General features: G+C 42.0%; 1 protein-coding gene across 9 annotated transcripts in view; it reads right to left on the bottom strand.

Annotated features, from left to right (window-relative positions):
* Positions 1–16,555, bottom strand: part of PTPRT (protein tyrosine phosphatase receptor type T) — a 1,030,023-nt gene that overhangs the window by 571,497 nt on the left and 441,971 nt on the right. For all 9 annotated transcript variants that reach the window (XM_041733397.1, XM_041733399.1, XM_041733398.1 and 6 more), the window contains one exon: positions 13,887–14,180. In XM_041733397.1, coding sequence (XP_041589331.1) covers positions 13,887–14,180 — 294 coding nt within the window. The remainder of the gene's footprint in view (positions 1–13,886; positions 14,181–16,555) is intronic.

The raw sequence follows: 16,555 nt of genomic DNA, 5'->3' as shown, positions 1-16,555 counted from the left end.
TAGATAGTACTATAAAGGATTTGCAAACATAGGTGGTGCTGGCTACTCAGGCAGAGCTAGAGCTTTCCTCCCAAAATGAGTCTCCCCATCTTCTTGGTTATTAGGTCAGGTCAGGGCATTCATAGTTAGGGCCCTCACTCTGATAGGCTTTCTTTGGCGAAGCTTGCTTTGGGTCAGACTCCCACCTTCCTCCCCTTCTCTCTCTCCTGCCTCCCCAAACCCTCACTGTTTGGGACGCTCTAAGCTTATTCCACAAGTGGCTGGGATAAGAGGACACACAGAGGTACACCAAGTTGAAACCTCATGCACCAAAGACCAAAATATACTGATTAATGAGTTATATGCAGAACATGAAACTATTAAAAATAACAACCCGGTAATAGCTTTTTATTGCTGAGTGATGATGGCATGTTGGCTCATTTAAATTTCTGTGTATTTTTCTGATTTTCCAAAGGTTCCACAGTGCACATGTGTATATTCCCAATATGCCTTTAACACCTATTTACTGAGTGCCTACTATGTGCCAGGTCTACTATGCACACTAGCAACCGGAAGCGGGTGCTGTCCTTGGGAGTGCAGTCTAATGGAAGGGGTACGTGATAAACAAAGACACACGAATCATCCGATGATTACAAGTTGGGATAAATTCTGTGAAAGGTGTTATAAATGGCAAGAAAGGAAGAAAACTAATTCAGAGCAGGGCATCAGGCATCAAGCAAGATCTCTCCCGTGAAGTCAGCTTTAAAGGGATATGGAAAGGAGGATGGTAGGGCAGCTGGGGAAAAGAGTTCCAGGGAGAAGGAGCAGCAGCTCATGCAAAGGCTGAACACAGGAAAGAGCTTGTCCATGGGCTTTTGAGGAACGAATAAAGACCAAAGTGGCAGCTGGCACATTTGAGGCAGGATGAAGAGAATGCAGAAGCAAAGGTTGTAGAGACTTGAAATACCACTTCACACTTATGAAATTGGCAAATTAAAAAAAAAAATCATGGTACACCATTCTGCCAAGGTTACAGTGAAAGCGCTCACATCATTATAAAACAGCATAGTTACTGCACTGAGAGCAATCTGTGAAACGTAGCAGAAGCCATAAGGATGTCTCTACCTTTTAATACCTCACTCTCTGAAATTTAGTCTAAGAAAATAATTCAAACAGAAGCATACAGGCTGGAAGAGGATGACGCTTTGGAAACACCCGAATATCCAACAATACAGGCATCGTTTGGCAAGTTATGGTAATTAGACTCTAAGGGACACGATGAGCCATTAAAACAATATTGAAAACTCCTTAAGAACCTGTAAAATATTAACTTTATGGGGCTGGGTGACAGAAGAGGGCTATAAATGGCACAGGGGGGCATAATTACATGGTAAGAATGGGATCAGTGATTGAAAGGGAACATGCACTAGCAAAAAAAAAATATTAATTGGGATATGGAATGTATGTTCTCTTTCCAAAAATTTGCTTTGGTGTCAATACTACTTCATTATTTTAAAGTATGAAGACCAAGAAGACAATAAGGAAGTAGCAGCCATGGGCACAGCTGGGAAACAGGTTGGTTGGAATAGTTGCCTATGCCTCTAGTGGTTCAAGACATCAGCTAGGGAAACCTATACAGTAATGGCGGATGGACAACCACTCCCCGCTGGGTCCTGAAAGATGCCCCAGTTTCTACTCTGAGCTCCTGCCACAGCTCCACTTAGCATCTCAGAATGACCATGGGTCAAGACAATGGTGGGTGTGATGTAGAAACCATGGCTGACACTGGCTGGCTTTCCTCTCTCATGGTACACACCGTCAAAGGAAAGGGTTCCTTTGGGAGCACAGCAAGTGGCTACCCTTTGCTCCTCGAACCTACTGCAGTGATGGTCTTCGGGCTCACAGGTTAGGAGGGCCTGGATAGGGAGAGAGTCTCTAGGGTGTTCAATTGCCAAAAGCTCCTATTTACTAAGCACCTATCACTTATACTTATATGGCCATTTGGGTAAGAGCAGGATTTAGAGTCAGAATTCTGACCTTAGCCACTTCCTAATCATTGAGACTTGCAACGTAATACGTAACCTCTCTCTACTTTGGTAGTGACAGTGATGATAATACTTACCTTCCCTGTGCAGCTGCAAGCAGATTCAATGCAATTATTAGCTATTAATATCAATGATCCTAGCTTCTATTTAATTAGGTAAGCAGTATTACCCACATTTAACAGGAAAAATGGTTCAGAGAAGTTAAGCAAACTGCCCAAAGTTGCCCAGTGTCCTAAAGACAGAACCTGGAATCCAACTCAGATAAGGCACATCTTTAGTTAGACCGTCCCCTGCTCCATCTGAACACAGCATAAAGCTGTGTTTGCATCCCAGGGCTCAGCAAGTGTGTGTACCTTCCAAGAATGTCAATGATACACTATGATAAAAATAACATCTCACATTTATACAGAGTGCTTTACAATTTATAACCACCTCTCGCATTCACATTCGACTCTGAGGGGGAAGCCTACTTTTCAGTTGTATATGTTTTATACAACACAGCAAAACAGAGAAAATGTTTACAGCAGTCCACAATCTTTTTAAATATATATATATGTATATATATACACACACACACACATACACACACACACGCACACACATATATATATACACACACATATATACACATATAAATATATGCCATTTATGTGGTGTATGTGTGTGTGCCCGCACGTTAGGACAGATAAAACATGTTTTTAAGGGAAGGTTGTTCTCATTGAAAGAAAGGATCTGATCTCAGCATTAGCCACTCTCCCTTCTACTCCCTTTTACTGTTCACTTCAGTGGAAAAGATACACAAAGAAAGGCCTGGAGCTGAAGCTGGAATCAATCAGGGGAAAGTGGAACTGCTCTGGAAGTAAGAAGACTCTGCATCACCTGGATGATCTGGGAAGGAGAGAAGAAGGTAAAAAAAATCCCTGCCCACTGCAAGGACCTTTAAGTCTGCAGAAGGATTTCAAATTGTTTGCTTGTAGCATAGTAATGCAATCCCTTGCCTGCATCCCACCAAGCATCGAGAGAAGAAACAGCCTTGTGTCCATGCAGCTTTGGGAGAATGGTAGAGAGAGGCCAGTTCCATATTTTGGTCCAGGTGGGACAGCCAGGAGAAGCAGAATGATATTCTGGAACTCAGGGCAGGCAGTGAAAGGGGTGGGGTGCGGGTGGCACAAGTGCTCCCCTGGGAACCTAGGGGGCAGGATCAGACCAGGTGCAGGATCTTGGAGGGGGAATTCTGGTCAATACTTTACAGCTCTGATAAACTCACCACCTGATATGTGGGCTGCATATTAAATTTCAAAAAACTGGGAGAGTAATTACATATGCAGTTTTGCAAGCTGATTTTTTTTAACTTATCATAGCATGAACAATGACCCATGCAATTAGATATTCTATGAAATACATGGTTTGCAATACGAGCATAGAATTCCACTGTGTGCATGCACAAGAATTTATTTAACTATGCTCCTATCGTTGGGGCATTTAAATGATTTCCAAGTTTTGCCCTTATAAATAATGCAGTGACGACCTCCATGTATACATCTCCTTTTGTGCAGCAATGATTATTTCGTTAGAAGAAAACTCGTGAATTGTCCTCTAAATATGCTGTGCCGCTTAACCCACCTGCAGAAATGCCTCTAAGGGACTGCTGCATTGCTCCTTACCAATGCTGATTTTTACCAATTAAAAATATATTTTGGTAATCTTATAGGTTGAAAATGCATTTATTTGATTACCTGTGACATTGGACATTTTAAATTTGTTCTTCACCACGTATATTTTGTATGACAATTACCTGTCAATACTTTCTGGCTTCTTTTTTTTTCTAGCAACATAATGACATTTTTATTGATCTGTTACTCAGAGTTCTTTTATGTAAGAATATTATCCTTTTCTTCTCAATTCTGTCATATTTTCCCACACCTTGCTTACTCATTTGCTTTTTGAATTTTGTTAATATAGTATAGTTTTTCTTCTCCTTCTTTTCTTTTTATATAGTAAAATTTGTAAACTGTGACTCAATGGCATATTTGTTTGCTTTCAATGAACTGAAAGGCCTTCCTAATAAAAGACCAATATTTATTTTCTTCTGGTGCTTGCTTTTTTCTGCTATTAAGTTCTTAATCGATTCAGAATTAATTTAGCATATCATAATATATATGCAATGCATCCTATTTTTTCCAAATTATTAACCAATTACAAATATACTATTTGTTAAGCAGTTTTCCATTCATATAAATTTTAACAGCTAGTTTCACTACATACTGGATTTTTTTCTGGGCTTCAATTATTATAGCTATAACACATGTTGATATTTCACGGTGAAATGTCCCCCACACCATTTTTTTAAAGTGTTATATTGCCTTTTCCTCTATATTATTTCAGATCAATTTTGAAATCACTTTGTCAAGTTCCAAAAAGAATCCCATTAGGGTTCTGATTGCAACAGAATTAAACCCATAAATTAATTTGGGGAGAATTGATAATCCCCCAATATTAAATTTGCTAACGCAACTACATGATATAACTCTCCATTTTTTCAGGTCTTGTTTTATCTTCCCTCAGTAAAGTTTTGCAGGTGTGTGTTTTCTTTTTTATGAAAAATTTTGTATTTATTGTGGTAAGTATAGGTATTTTGAATTACAAAATTTTATAAACTTTAGTAGCTCACTTTTATCTACTTTATATTTCATTATAACAGTCTTAGAAATATTAGTCATAAATCATATATATATTCAAGTTTTAGGTGGGAGGTTTAAAATTGCCTGTATTTTCTAAAAATTATTAGCTTTCTTAATCAGTAATGCAGAAATAATGTAGTTATCCTGGATAAAAGAAACAGCAATGTTTTATTTACTTACTTACTGCCTTTGTAACAAGGGTTAAGATTGTTTTTTCTTCCAGAGGTCAAGATTGTAACTAGAAATAGGAAAGTATGAACATATGCACTGAAGTTTCATTTATCTATCTGTCCATCTGACTATCTATGTATTTATATATTTAAATTTTTAAAACTTTAACTCAACTTAGTTAACACGCAGTGTAATACTAGTTTCAGGTATACAAGTGATTCAACACTTCCATACATCACCTGGTACTCATCATGACAGGTTGACTCCTTCATCCCCATCACCATTTCCCCCACCTATTTCTGGTGACCATCAGTATGTTCTGTAGAGTTAAGAGTATGATTCTTAGTTTGCTTCTCTGGCGTGTGTGTTTTCATACATAGTTTCTGCACATTTCTTGATTTCACTCCTAAGTATTTATATTTTAATTGCATTTGAGAACAAGATACATTTCATTATATTTTTATATGGATATTACTGGCATGTGGCTATTGATTTTTGCTTATTTGCTTTGTGTCTGACCATACTATCAAATCTCTTAGTAATCCTAATAACCGTGTTTTTTTTTCCTTTTGGTTTAATCTCTTAGACTTTGAGGCTATAAGAATATGTGTTCCTAGAAATTAAAAAAAAAAAAAAAAGTCCCTTTCCATTCCTAGCTTAGAATTCTGATCAGTAACGAAAGCTGATTTTTTTTTCAAATTACTTTTCAGGTTCTCTGGATATCAGATGGTTTTTACCCTCTAATACTGATATGAAGCATTATACCAATAGTTTTTCCAATATTCAATGTTTTAATCGGTGCCTTTCTGGAATAAACTCAACTTGGTCATGGTGAGTTAGGCTTTCATAATGATGCTGAATTCTGGGGGTCATTTTAGAAAGAGCTCGAGTTTTGTACCGAGGTAGTTAAATGCTCGGTTCCCAGCTAGGCCACCTGGTCAGGTAAATGGCCTTGGATAAGTCACTTACCTTCCAGATAGCCAGTGGAAGAAATTATACCCACCCTAGTAGTTTGCTGCAAGAATTACAAGTAAAATCCTCAAAACAAGCTCAACGCTATGGGCCTTGCACATCACAGAAACTCAAACTAGGTTACTGTGGTTCTCATTATTATAATCATCCATCTTCTTTGCATTGTTGGCTCAAGGTTTTCACAGGTAGAGGAATGACTGACCTCCAGTTTTAAAGTACTTGGGAGCTATTTTTTTTAATCCAGGAAGTTTGATAAACAATAAAAATCCAAACATTCTAGCTCTCATTATCATTCATACTACCTCTCTGTGGCTCATTTTTTCTTCCAATGTCAATTTTTAAGGTTAGGAAGAATCAGGGAGTATTTCCCAGGCTATGTTTGTTGCTTTATTGTACTTTACCTTCCAGGCCCTAGTTCTCTAGGGATCATGGGGGAGCAGAAAAATCTAAAAGTAACAGGATGTTTAATGGGATTTTTCTTGTTACTTGGGAATTCTACCCAAGGCTACGAAACCAAGAAGGTTAAGGAGTAAGTCCTGTCACATTCTCCAGAGAAAAGCCAAGGCGCTTCCAGATGTCCTTTTTAAGACTGTAAGAGGCGCCCCGCTGGACCCAGGAGGCTGCACAGACTGGGAGGAGAGACCCCTGGAGGTTGTGAACAGGTGTAAGGGCAGAAGGCGTTAGCTTGTCGCATCTTCCCTAAACCAGATGAGGAGCCCCAGTAGATGTGGTTTGTGCAGAGAGAGGGAGGAGGAGGGTCTGTAAGAAGGAGAGGGAGAGCTCATGCCCCTGCAGAGGCCTGCTCCCATGCAGACACCCCTGGGTTCATGCAGCAACTCTTTTTTTTTTTTAAGATTTTATTTATTTATGCATGAGACACACACACACACACACACACACACACACACACAGAGGCAGAGACACAGGCAGAGGGAGAAGCAGGCTCCATGCAGGGAGCCCGACGTGGGACTTGATCCCAGGTCTCCAGGATCACACCCTGGGCTGAAGGCGGTGCTAAACCGCTGAGCCACCGAGGCTGCCCCCATGCAGCAACTCTTGAACCGCGTAAGGGGAAAGCAGGCTTTTCTCCCTCTTCATCCCCTCCTCCTTCCTCCATGGTCTGATGCCCTGGGGGAGGAAGGAGGTAAGGAAGCCACAGAGGAAGTAGAGAAGGCAAGGGAGGTGGAAGAATGAGTATCACTTTTCCAAATCATTTTGCACAAGTGGTTGTCATAATCCAAGTTCTGTGGGTGCCTTCAGTATGCGTGCTCACCTGCACGACTCTGGAATCAATGTCCCTTCGAGCATGATGGGGCGTGCATGGAAGCCCCTCTTTCCCTAGTTTGTCACCATGTTGGAGATTTCTCCATTGGGCTCCAGATTTTGCTTTGATTCTGGATGGGATGGTGATTTGACTGCTATTGGCTGATCCTGCTGTGCTTCCCTGAGACTCCTGGGTAATCTCACCAGGATTATGGTGGGACAGAGATGGGAGTTAGATGCCTGGGCTCACACCACCGTCCTGCTCAGAAACAAGTGCCATCTGCTTCTAATGCAGAGCCCTAAGAATTAGGCCAGGCAATGCTACCCCCGATTGAAGCTAAGAACTAGGGAAATTAAAAAAGAAAAGTAAAAAGGCCTTGCTAGGCAGTTACATGGCTTTGTTCGATCTTCTAGACCCTTGATCCCTCTTTTAATCCCTCCACCCTGCCCTAGAACTGCATGCTGGATGGAAAACACAGAGCCCACCTGAGGATGCTCACTGACAAGAGTCAGGACTCACTTCCATTCCTTGTTTGCAAGTTCTCACGCTTGTAACCCTTGGCGGCCTCTCAAAAGGAGACGGGTCTGGATAACATGCTTCTCTCTCTTACTTGGGACTAAGACAAAACTGGAAAAAGCGCGACTCCTATCTCCACCCCGGGCCCCAATATCAGGTACCACTGTAGCCACCTCTGCACCCTGCAAGCATGCGTCAAGGACTCCAGAGCCTTGGCCTGCAAAGCCTTTTGTTTCAAGCCTCCCCTACAGTTTAGAGCTGCTGTACTATCCCATCGCTATCTGAGAAAGTAAAGAAACTGCACTAGAGAAGTCCTTTACAACAGGGTCCATCACACCAGAACGAAAGGAATTGGTTTAGATTCTGACACCCTCTTCCTAGGCCTGAGACTTTTATTTTTTCCCAAATAATGTTCATGAAGGGGCTTCTATGTTTTCAGTTCTCTGCTAGGCTTATAACTTATCTCATTGAGACTTCACAACAAAAGTGTATTGTAATCTCTTGTAAATGGAAGAAAAGAAAGAGAGGCACAGACAGGTGTACTGCCATCCAGACAGCAAGTACCAGCTTGAAATAAAAACGAGAATTTTTTTGGCTCTAAAGCCTCCATTCTTCTCACTAAACTCTAATGACTACTCTCACTTCATTGAGCCCAGCAATTTGAATTTCTCCTCTTTATTCCCTTAGAGAAAAGAGACAGATATCACTTCAAGTAGAAATCCATAAATATGTAAATAAAATATAATGTGCAATCAAACCTCAGGTGAAGGGAAGAGGAAGAAAGCCCTCCAAATCAGCAGTGTGTGTCACATTTTGGGCTGCACAAAGTCACTTTTCACTTGGAAAATCTGAACTCCGCGAGACTACAATGAAGTGGGTACCCAGGCAAAGGGGCCTTTGATTTACAAGGAGCAAGCAATCACAGGGTGGCGGAGCAGAGGTTGGGGGGCCTTAGGATCACTTGGCTTTCCAGATTGTTGCTTTGTGGTTCTACAACAGTTACTGCCTAGAGTCTGGCTCAAACAGGGCTTCTGAGGATGAAGGGAAGAGATTTCCAGAGCATAAGAGAGATAGCACGGGGATGCTGAACACCTATATCTGAGAAAAGGGGTATCTGTCTCCTGGGAGTAAAACCAGATCCATAAATAAGGGAGTGTGGCATGGAGGCAGATTTGGGTGACAATAAGGGAGAATTTCTCCTGTCTGATGCTGGGTGATAGTTTTAAGGCATCAACCAAGCAGGTGCTCAGACCACTGAAAGCACTACCTGGAGAAAAGATGAACTGGCCTGGTGGCGTGTTCTCACTTCTCCTTGTCTCACTGCCCTTCCCAATTGCTGGCCCTGGTCCCATTCTCAATGCCGTGGACCTTGGCCCTCCTTGTGAAATCCAGATATTGATGCCAGAAGCCTGTGTTCTTTTGAACCTAAAGGATACTCCACTGCTACACAGGACCCCATCCAGAGTCTTGTGATAACTGGCTAACATTAGGTAGAGAGCAAGAGTAACCCCCCAGGACCCACAGCAGTTAGATGGTCTGCTATGGGAGAGCATGAGCTTCCTGTCAGAGACAGCACTCAAGGTGAGACTGCGTTGGCAACAGACAGCCCTCCGAGGACCCAACTCCTATCCCTGGATGTCTGTTGATGAGGATGTGCCAGGGCAAACCACCCATCCTTCTAGACAAGAAAGCCTTTGAGAGTCTAAACTAGGATCATCAGATTCTGAAACTGGATTTCCTATGAGATGATGAAGAACAAAAGAATATGCCCCACCCCTTCACATACCAGTCAGTTTAACAATTCCTGTTTTAACTTCCCGTTTTAACAATTCATAACCACAACATCCAGAACAATAGCAGCAACCAATAACAATTTGTTTTATGACAGGCATCTGAAGAGTATTTTGAGCTTTTCAAAGCACTCTGATGTACATGATTAAATATGCACCCCACGCCTGTATCTCAGGAAGGGTGGCAAATGATGAAACTGAGCAAAGAAACATGGTGATGAATGAAAAAAAAAAATGAATGGGGCATCTCAAGGGAGTAGCATGAAGAAAGAAAATCAGGCTGCTTTCACTGGTACTAAGAAGTCCCTTTGATTCTAAAATGCAGGTGCAATCAGGTGGCTCTCAGGGAAGATGAAGAGGTAGCCCGCTGATCTCTCCTGAGCTCCAGGTTTCCATGTGCCATCATCTGCTATGCATCATCTTTACTCCAAACCCAACATCTTCAAGCCTGAACTTGCTCCCATGCCCCTAACCCATCTATTGGTTTTCCATCTTGAAAAGCAGTTCCACCACTCGTCTCTCAGCCATCCAAACCAGAAGCCTAGAAGCATCGTTTCTGGCCCTCTTCTTCTCTCCTAGATAGTCTGTCTAGGTTTTGAATTAACTGGCTAAGAGTCACGCTCTGAGGTGAGCTCCAGATTATTGGGTTAGAATGCTGCTCTGGAGCCAAACTCTTGACAATCCCCACCTCGCTCCTGATGCACCAAGGACATACCTGGTCAGTGGCCTGTCAGACCTAGATGAACCAGACTACATCCCCACCTGCCCTGGAGCTGGCCCTCTGCTATCTTCCTGAGCTACACTCACTTGCAGCCTGAGCACAGAGTCTGGCACAGGGAAGTGGCTCCGCAGATGTTTGAAGGAAAGGCCTACAGCTGCAGTGAATGAGAGCATGCAGCTGGTCTCCATAGTTGTCAGCTGCTCTACCATCCAAGCCCACCCTCGAGAGGACGCGTGGAGAGTAAACCCCATCAAACCACGTGATGGGGAGTCCCTTGGGCCAAGAGACTCTGTGCTAAACACTGAATTGATCTGCAATCTTGGTCTGATGACTCTGAACCACAGTCTTCCTTCCATCTACCTCTCAGAGCTGCCATAAGGATCAAGAACCTAAGGGGCACACCATGAAAGTGGCATGCTGGTGTGGCACAGTTGTACCAGGGGTTCTTCAGTGTGGGTGTGTCTCAGCATCACTCAGAGGGCTCCTTAAAGGACAGGATTCTGGGCTCCACTCCCAGAATTTCTGAATCATTAGGTAAGGGCATGGGGTCTGAGAATTTGCATTTCTAAGGAGTTCCTAGGTAATGCTGATGCTGCTGGTCTGGAACTATGCTTTGAGAACAAGTGCTCTGACCATTTTAAAAGCACTGCCTACTGCCTTTCCACAGTGACCCGGTTTCTCTCCACAAAGCATGCTATTTCAATATTCGACTTTATGTTTACGTTTTACCCTTTTTGCTGTTTTGCTGGAATCTTAACTGAGTCTGTAAATTCCTCTGGGCAGAAATTATACCTTCCACACTCCACATTCTCTCATTTTCTGTTTTGCAAAATAATGAGTACATTTCCAGTGCAATTAATAATAGAAAAAGGAAGGGGGGTAGCTAAGAGCACCCACCCCAATAAACAGCATCCACAAATGGATACCAGCCCTGGAATCCTCTTAAAAATTAATTATGAGGCAAAGAACATTCTACCATCATTGGCAATGTGGGAAAGAAGATTATGTTCTTGATGACACATTTTGTAAAATGTGGGTTATTCAAGATTTTAGCTGTAACTTACTTAAACACCAACATTTTTTGAAATATAAAACCACAAACAGCATTTCAACTCATAATTTTTACAGTGATAGTCACACAATTGTGTTTTCAACATGTAAAATCCATTACACAGCCGTGGCAACAGTTTGCAATAGATTGTAAATTTTTATTGAGATGATCATCTTGTGATTGAATTTCAAAATGTATTATATGATCATCAGCAAATAAGTCCATGGGGGCTGCTAAAGTGCTTTAAGTATCATTTATAAAGATCAAAAACCCAGGAAACTCTTAGATTTACCCCACGGAAAGAGAAAAGTCTCATTGGCAAGATCAAATCAATTACTTTTATGGATGAATATTGAATTGCAAAACTGAGATAAGGTATTACCTGGTTTAATAACAAAATCTTATGTCCTTCTGAAATAGTAGGTTTCATAATCAGGTTTCAATAAGGAATTTTACAAAAGGCCCACTTTTGAAAATAATCGAGAAAATGGCATTTCCATTTATCACAGTGGCTCAGTAATATTCAAAGGAATATTCCCAAGCAATGGACACCCTCAGTAACCTTGGGTTACATGCCATCGAGATGCACTACTGAGGTACTCAGGAATGATTACAGTGAATTCTGCTATAGCTCTTGTTTTGACAACACGAATGTGTTCCAACACGACTGACATATTAGAGGACAATTTGAGCATAACACGAATGTCACATCTGCTATGTGTGATTCTGTATGTAAAGCATTTTTGAAACAGAAAACTACACCCAGCTCAACCGAACCATGCAGGGATACACAGAACGTATCCACCTCAAACATCAACCTGCTATGTCCATTCACTGGGCGTGCTAAAAGCCACATCCACAACTTTCCACCATATTTAGAAAGTACTCTTCACCACCACTGTTGCCCACACGCTTCGACCTTTCTGACATACACTTCCAAAGCAAATTTGCAATCTCTTCAAGGAAATACCCCATATACACTGCAGTATTTATGCATATCCCAAAGCATTAACGTGCATGAAACTGTGCCATGGCTTTTACCTACTTTTGTCACTGTTTAAATGTGTTGCTGATAAAGTACGAGTGCTATGCTTTTTCCCATAACCCTGATAATTTCTGCTACATAACTTCCCATACCACAGTGAATTTTATGGACATATATGTCACATTATAGAACTAACTGTTTTGCTTTTTTTGTTCCACGGGGTCACTGTGATGATGGGTCCTTTTCTCCCCATGCAGAAGTCATCAGTGACCCTTTTCCCAGTGGAAGCCAATGGCTCACACTGCCACTTCCCTGCATACCCTCCTCCAACCCCGTGGAAAAGTCTCACCTCTGTATTCCATGCTAATGGTGCATACCTCCATGTTTTCATGTGATGTGACCAATGATCAATGGCATTTGAGTCAGATAAACCTGAATGCAAATTCTGACTGTGCCACTTCCCTACATACCCCCAAGTGTATGTCAGAAAGGTCGAAGTGTGTGGGCAACAGTGGTGGTGAAGAGTACTTTCCAACCCCGTGGAAGAGCCTCACCTCTGTATTCCATGCTGATGGCGTATGCCTCTTTGTTTTCATGTGATGTGACCAATGATCAATGGCATTTGAGTCAGAAAAACCTGAATGCAAATTCTGACTGTGCCATTGGTCAATGCTATTTTGGACAAAAAGTTTTAAAAATATTGGGTCTCTATTTCTTTATATATATATGAGATAAAAGTAATCAAATGGTTACTTAGGAAAAATGAGATGATATAAATAATGTGATTTGGAAGAAAAAACAAAAGAAAACACTGAGTTAACTTTTTGAGTTATGTTCAGAGCTGGAATATCTTAGGGAAATAGTCAGAGATACAATCCTTGTCAATGTTCCTTACTGGAAACACCATAGAAGCCTGGAGGATACAAGAAGCCCAGGGATACAAAATGGTTGGATCAAAAGAATCCTCTAAGACACAGTCCCAGACACCAAAATCTTAAAGCAGCATCCAAAAACTTCAGAGAAATTGTTAAAGCCAAAGCCCCCAGAGTACCCTGAGCCAGGAGCTTGCAGAGATATAGAATTCAGGGGGCCCTTGAATAGATAGTCCCAGTCCAGACTCTCAGGCTGGAACCAGGAGGCCCCAAGATAGTTGGCACCAGGAACCCTTCAGAGACAGAATGTGGACCAGGAACTCTCAGGGAAACTATGAAAACCAAGGGCTCATCAGGGTCACAGGCCCAGCCAAGGGACCCTCAGCGACCAAGTCAAAAATCACAAACACCTTAAGATATGTAACAAGAAGCAGAAGCATTCTGAGATATAGTGCAAACGAGACCTTTATAAGGCACACAGGGCCAGGAGCCCTCAGGGACACAGAGCCAGGAGCCCTCAGGGTCACTTTGAGCACTAGGAAGCCTCACACACACAGAGGCACCAGAAGTCCTTGGAGAGACAGAACCAGTGTCCCACTGACACAGTGTCAGAACCAGGAACCTCTCCCTGACATAGCTGGAGTCAAGAGGCTCTATGAATCATGGTCATAGCCAGGTGATCTCCAGAGTTGACACCAGAGCCAGGAGGTCCTCTAAGGCAAGACCAAAACCCTGACTGTTGCTCTTCACAAAAGGAAGCACACTCCCATCAAAGAAGTTTAGAAATGACTGTCACAGAACTCCAACCTCTCAAAATGTAGTCATAAAGAAGTTCTTACCTGCACACTTGGTTCTGGTGGTGAGGGGAGGCCCTGGTGGTCCCGTGCCTCCCTCCCCTGGTCGTGTGAGCAGCACCCGGATCTCATACTCCACATCAGGGTCCAGATGCCACAGCTTATAGTTGGGAGAGTCAACTATGTGGGTCTCAGCCCAGGTGCCTGTAGTGGTGCGATATTCCACCTCCTTCAGGATGATGGGGCCATCCCCGATGATTGAGTTGGCATTTGGCTTGATCCACAGGTATGTGGCCCCTACGGCCAGCAGCTCTGGGGGGGCAATGGGTGTGGGAGGCTCTGGAAGACAAGCAATCAGCAAAGGATGTCAGACTCAAGTGGTTTACAGAGAAGAATCCAAGCATGTACACACAAGGACAGGATTCCAGGGAGCCACATACACTAGCTCAGATCCCTTTCATAACTCCATTCATATCCTACTGGAATTTCCTCAAATTATATGTAAATACCTGAATCAGTATTTCTTCTCCCACCCTACCAAATCTCCTTCATTTAAAGACAGTAAAGAAAGAAGGCAATTGTGGATAAATGGTTTTTCTAGAATACAGCAAAGCTGCCTGGATTAATATTCTGCTTTCTATCCTCAAACAAGCACATGTCTTTACTAAAGTGGAGTTTGGTTCAAAGCCCAGGGGAGTCTGAGGTTTACAAACGTTTCTTTCATAGTAACACACAGATTGTTAGTGGAAGCTCTCCCCAAATAGTGCTGTGAGCCTAAGTAGCAAAAGGATGATGGCACAGCAAAAATTCAGTTTCTTCCTGAACTCCAGAGGGATCCCTCCAGGAGGGAGAGTGTCACTGACACAGTGTCCGCTATGAGAATCGAGGGTCAAGGGAAAAGTCATGCGGAGTTATCCGCATCTGCTTTGGGTTGGCCCTCCCCCATTAAATTCTATTTCCTCAGCTAAATAAATCAGAATTTCAACAGCACTTATGGTGAGTCTTTCTGGCAATCCTTAGTCCACTGGCAAAGCTGCAGAAATTAACGTTAATTTTGTATTTCTTATTTACCAAGAAATCTCATATGCATTACTTTGTGTGAATCTTGGGACATTATCACTTCCAGTCTGATGGACAAAAACAAAGAACCCAAGCAATGGGGCACTGAACGGAGATCATAAAGCAGGTAAGGCAGGTTGGAACCCACATCTTTATCCCTTCCAAGGCCAGCTATTCCCTTGAAAAGCTGTTTGCCTCTAAAATGTTCATTTTCTAAAAATCAAAGTGGATATATTTGTCAATTTTGTCTGTAGCAAAAAATAGCAAGTGGGACAATATAGAAAATGAGAATAAGGAGAAAATAAGCCCCCTTCCCTACCACCCAAAGTAACAGCCATTTATATTTCTCCATGCTCCAATTTCTGTTCATATATTTAAGCCTTTTTCATCCAGCTACAGCAACATAAAGACCCAATGTTTTTCTTCCCTCACTTACTACATTGTAAAGACTTCATTTACAACATAGACTTTGTCATCACTGTTTTAAAGTGATGACACTACAGAAAAATCTGTCAGGTAATCACATTAACCAATGAGTTATTCCAAGTTTTGCTGTGGTAAATAATGCTGCGGTGAACATCTTTGTGCAAATGACTCCAGTTTTAGTTATTTATTTATATTTTTTGGAAGCAACTGCCAACAGAAATGGAATCTGTCAATGGGTACGAACAATTTATTGATAACCAGAGTAGAATTAGGAAGTGGAGGGAGGAGGAGGCATCTAGGGGTGAAATACAACTTTTGGAGGGCCTCTGGGCTATGCAGGTGGGTAAGGCAGGTACAGGTTTCACTGTGGAACTCAGGTGAGAGCTTCAGGATAGATCAGACTCATTCTGTGTTTGCTTTCTAATTAATTACCTAGCCACAAAGATTCTCCAGAGACAGAATAATTGCTATGAAACAGAGGTGGACAATATTTTCTCAGTGTGACTTGAAGCAAATCTTAAGGGACAACTTCAGATTGCCTCTATTAAAGTCTTCCATTTGGTCAGAGAAGGAAATTAAGCAGATTAGTCAAGCTAGATGCTTTTCTTTACAAAGCCATGAAGGTTATTACTCAAGGCCTTGTTATCTCAAAGGTGTTTGCAAATTGATTTTTGTATAATTTGTTTCAGGTAGAGAAGTTAGGTTAGCAGGCAGATAATTTCTGGGCTCATCCTTTGTGCATTTTAAATATATAGACTCTCTGATCACCATTGTCAAGTCTCCAGAGTTCCCATCAGTTTCCAGGGAGGCCCCAAGAGTGGTATTTTGTAGCTCTGTGATGACTCTGCCCAACTCCTTAATATAATTATTCACAGGCTGGCCCTGGACAGAATTAAGAGCAGCAGACTGCAATACTTTGGGGCTTGCCCAAGTGACCACATTAAGCTCTCTCCCATCGACTTTACACCATGGTTTTTGCTCTATTTCAGGCATTAGCAGTAAAGTGCTGACCATCAGAAAGAAAATAAAGTACCAGGCTTGCCAAATGTTTGGTCTCTTGCCACGTATTTCTGATGGTAGGTACAATATAGTAACAAACATTCCCTCGAGTAAATAAATGTCTCCATCTCAAATGACTTAGGAGTTCACATGTCCCTGTGCAGTCTAGTCAATGCTGTTTTCTCTCCCTCTGTCCCCTCAAGAGATTATCATGAAATACATCATAGCCC

The sequence above is a fragment of the Vulpes lagopus genome, chromosome 18 (genome assembly GCF_018345385.1).
Source record: "Vulpes lagopus strain Blue_001 chromosome 18, ASM1834538v1, whole genome shotgun sequence".
NCBI lineage: Eukaryota > Metazoa > Chordata > Mammalia > Carnivora > Canidae > Vulpes > Vulpes lagopus.
This window is presented reverse-complemented; position numbering and strand designations above follow the sequence as displayed.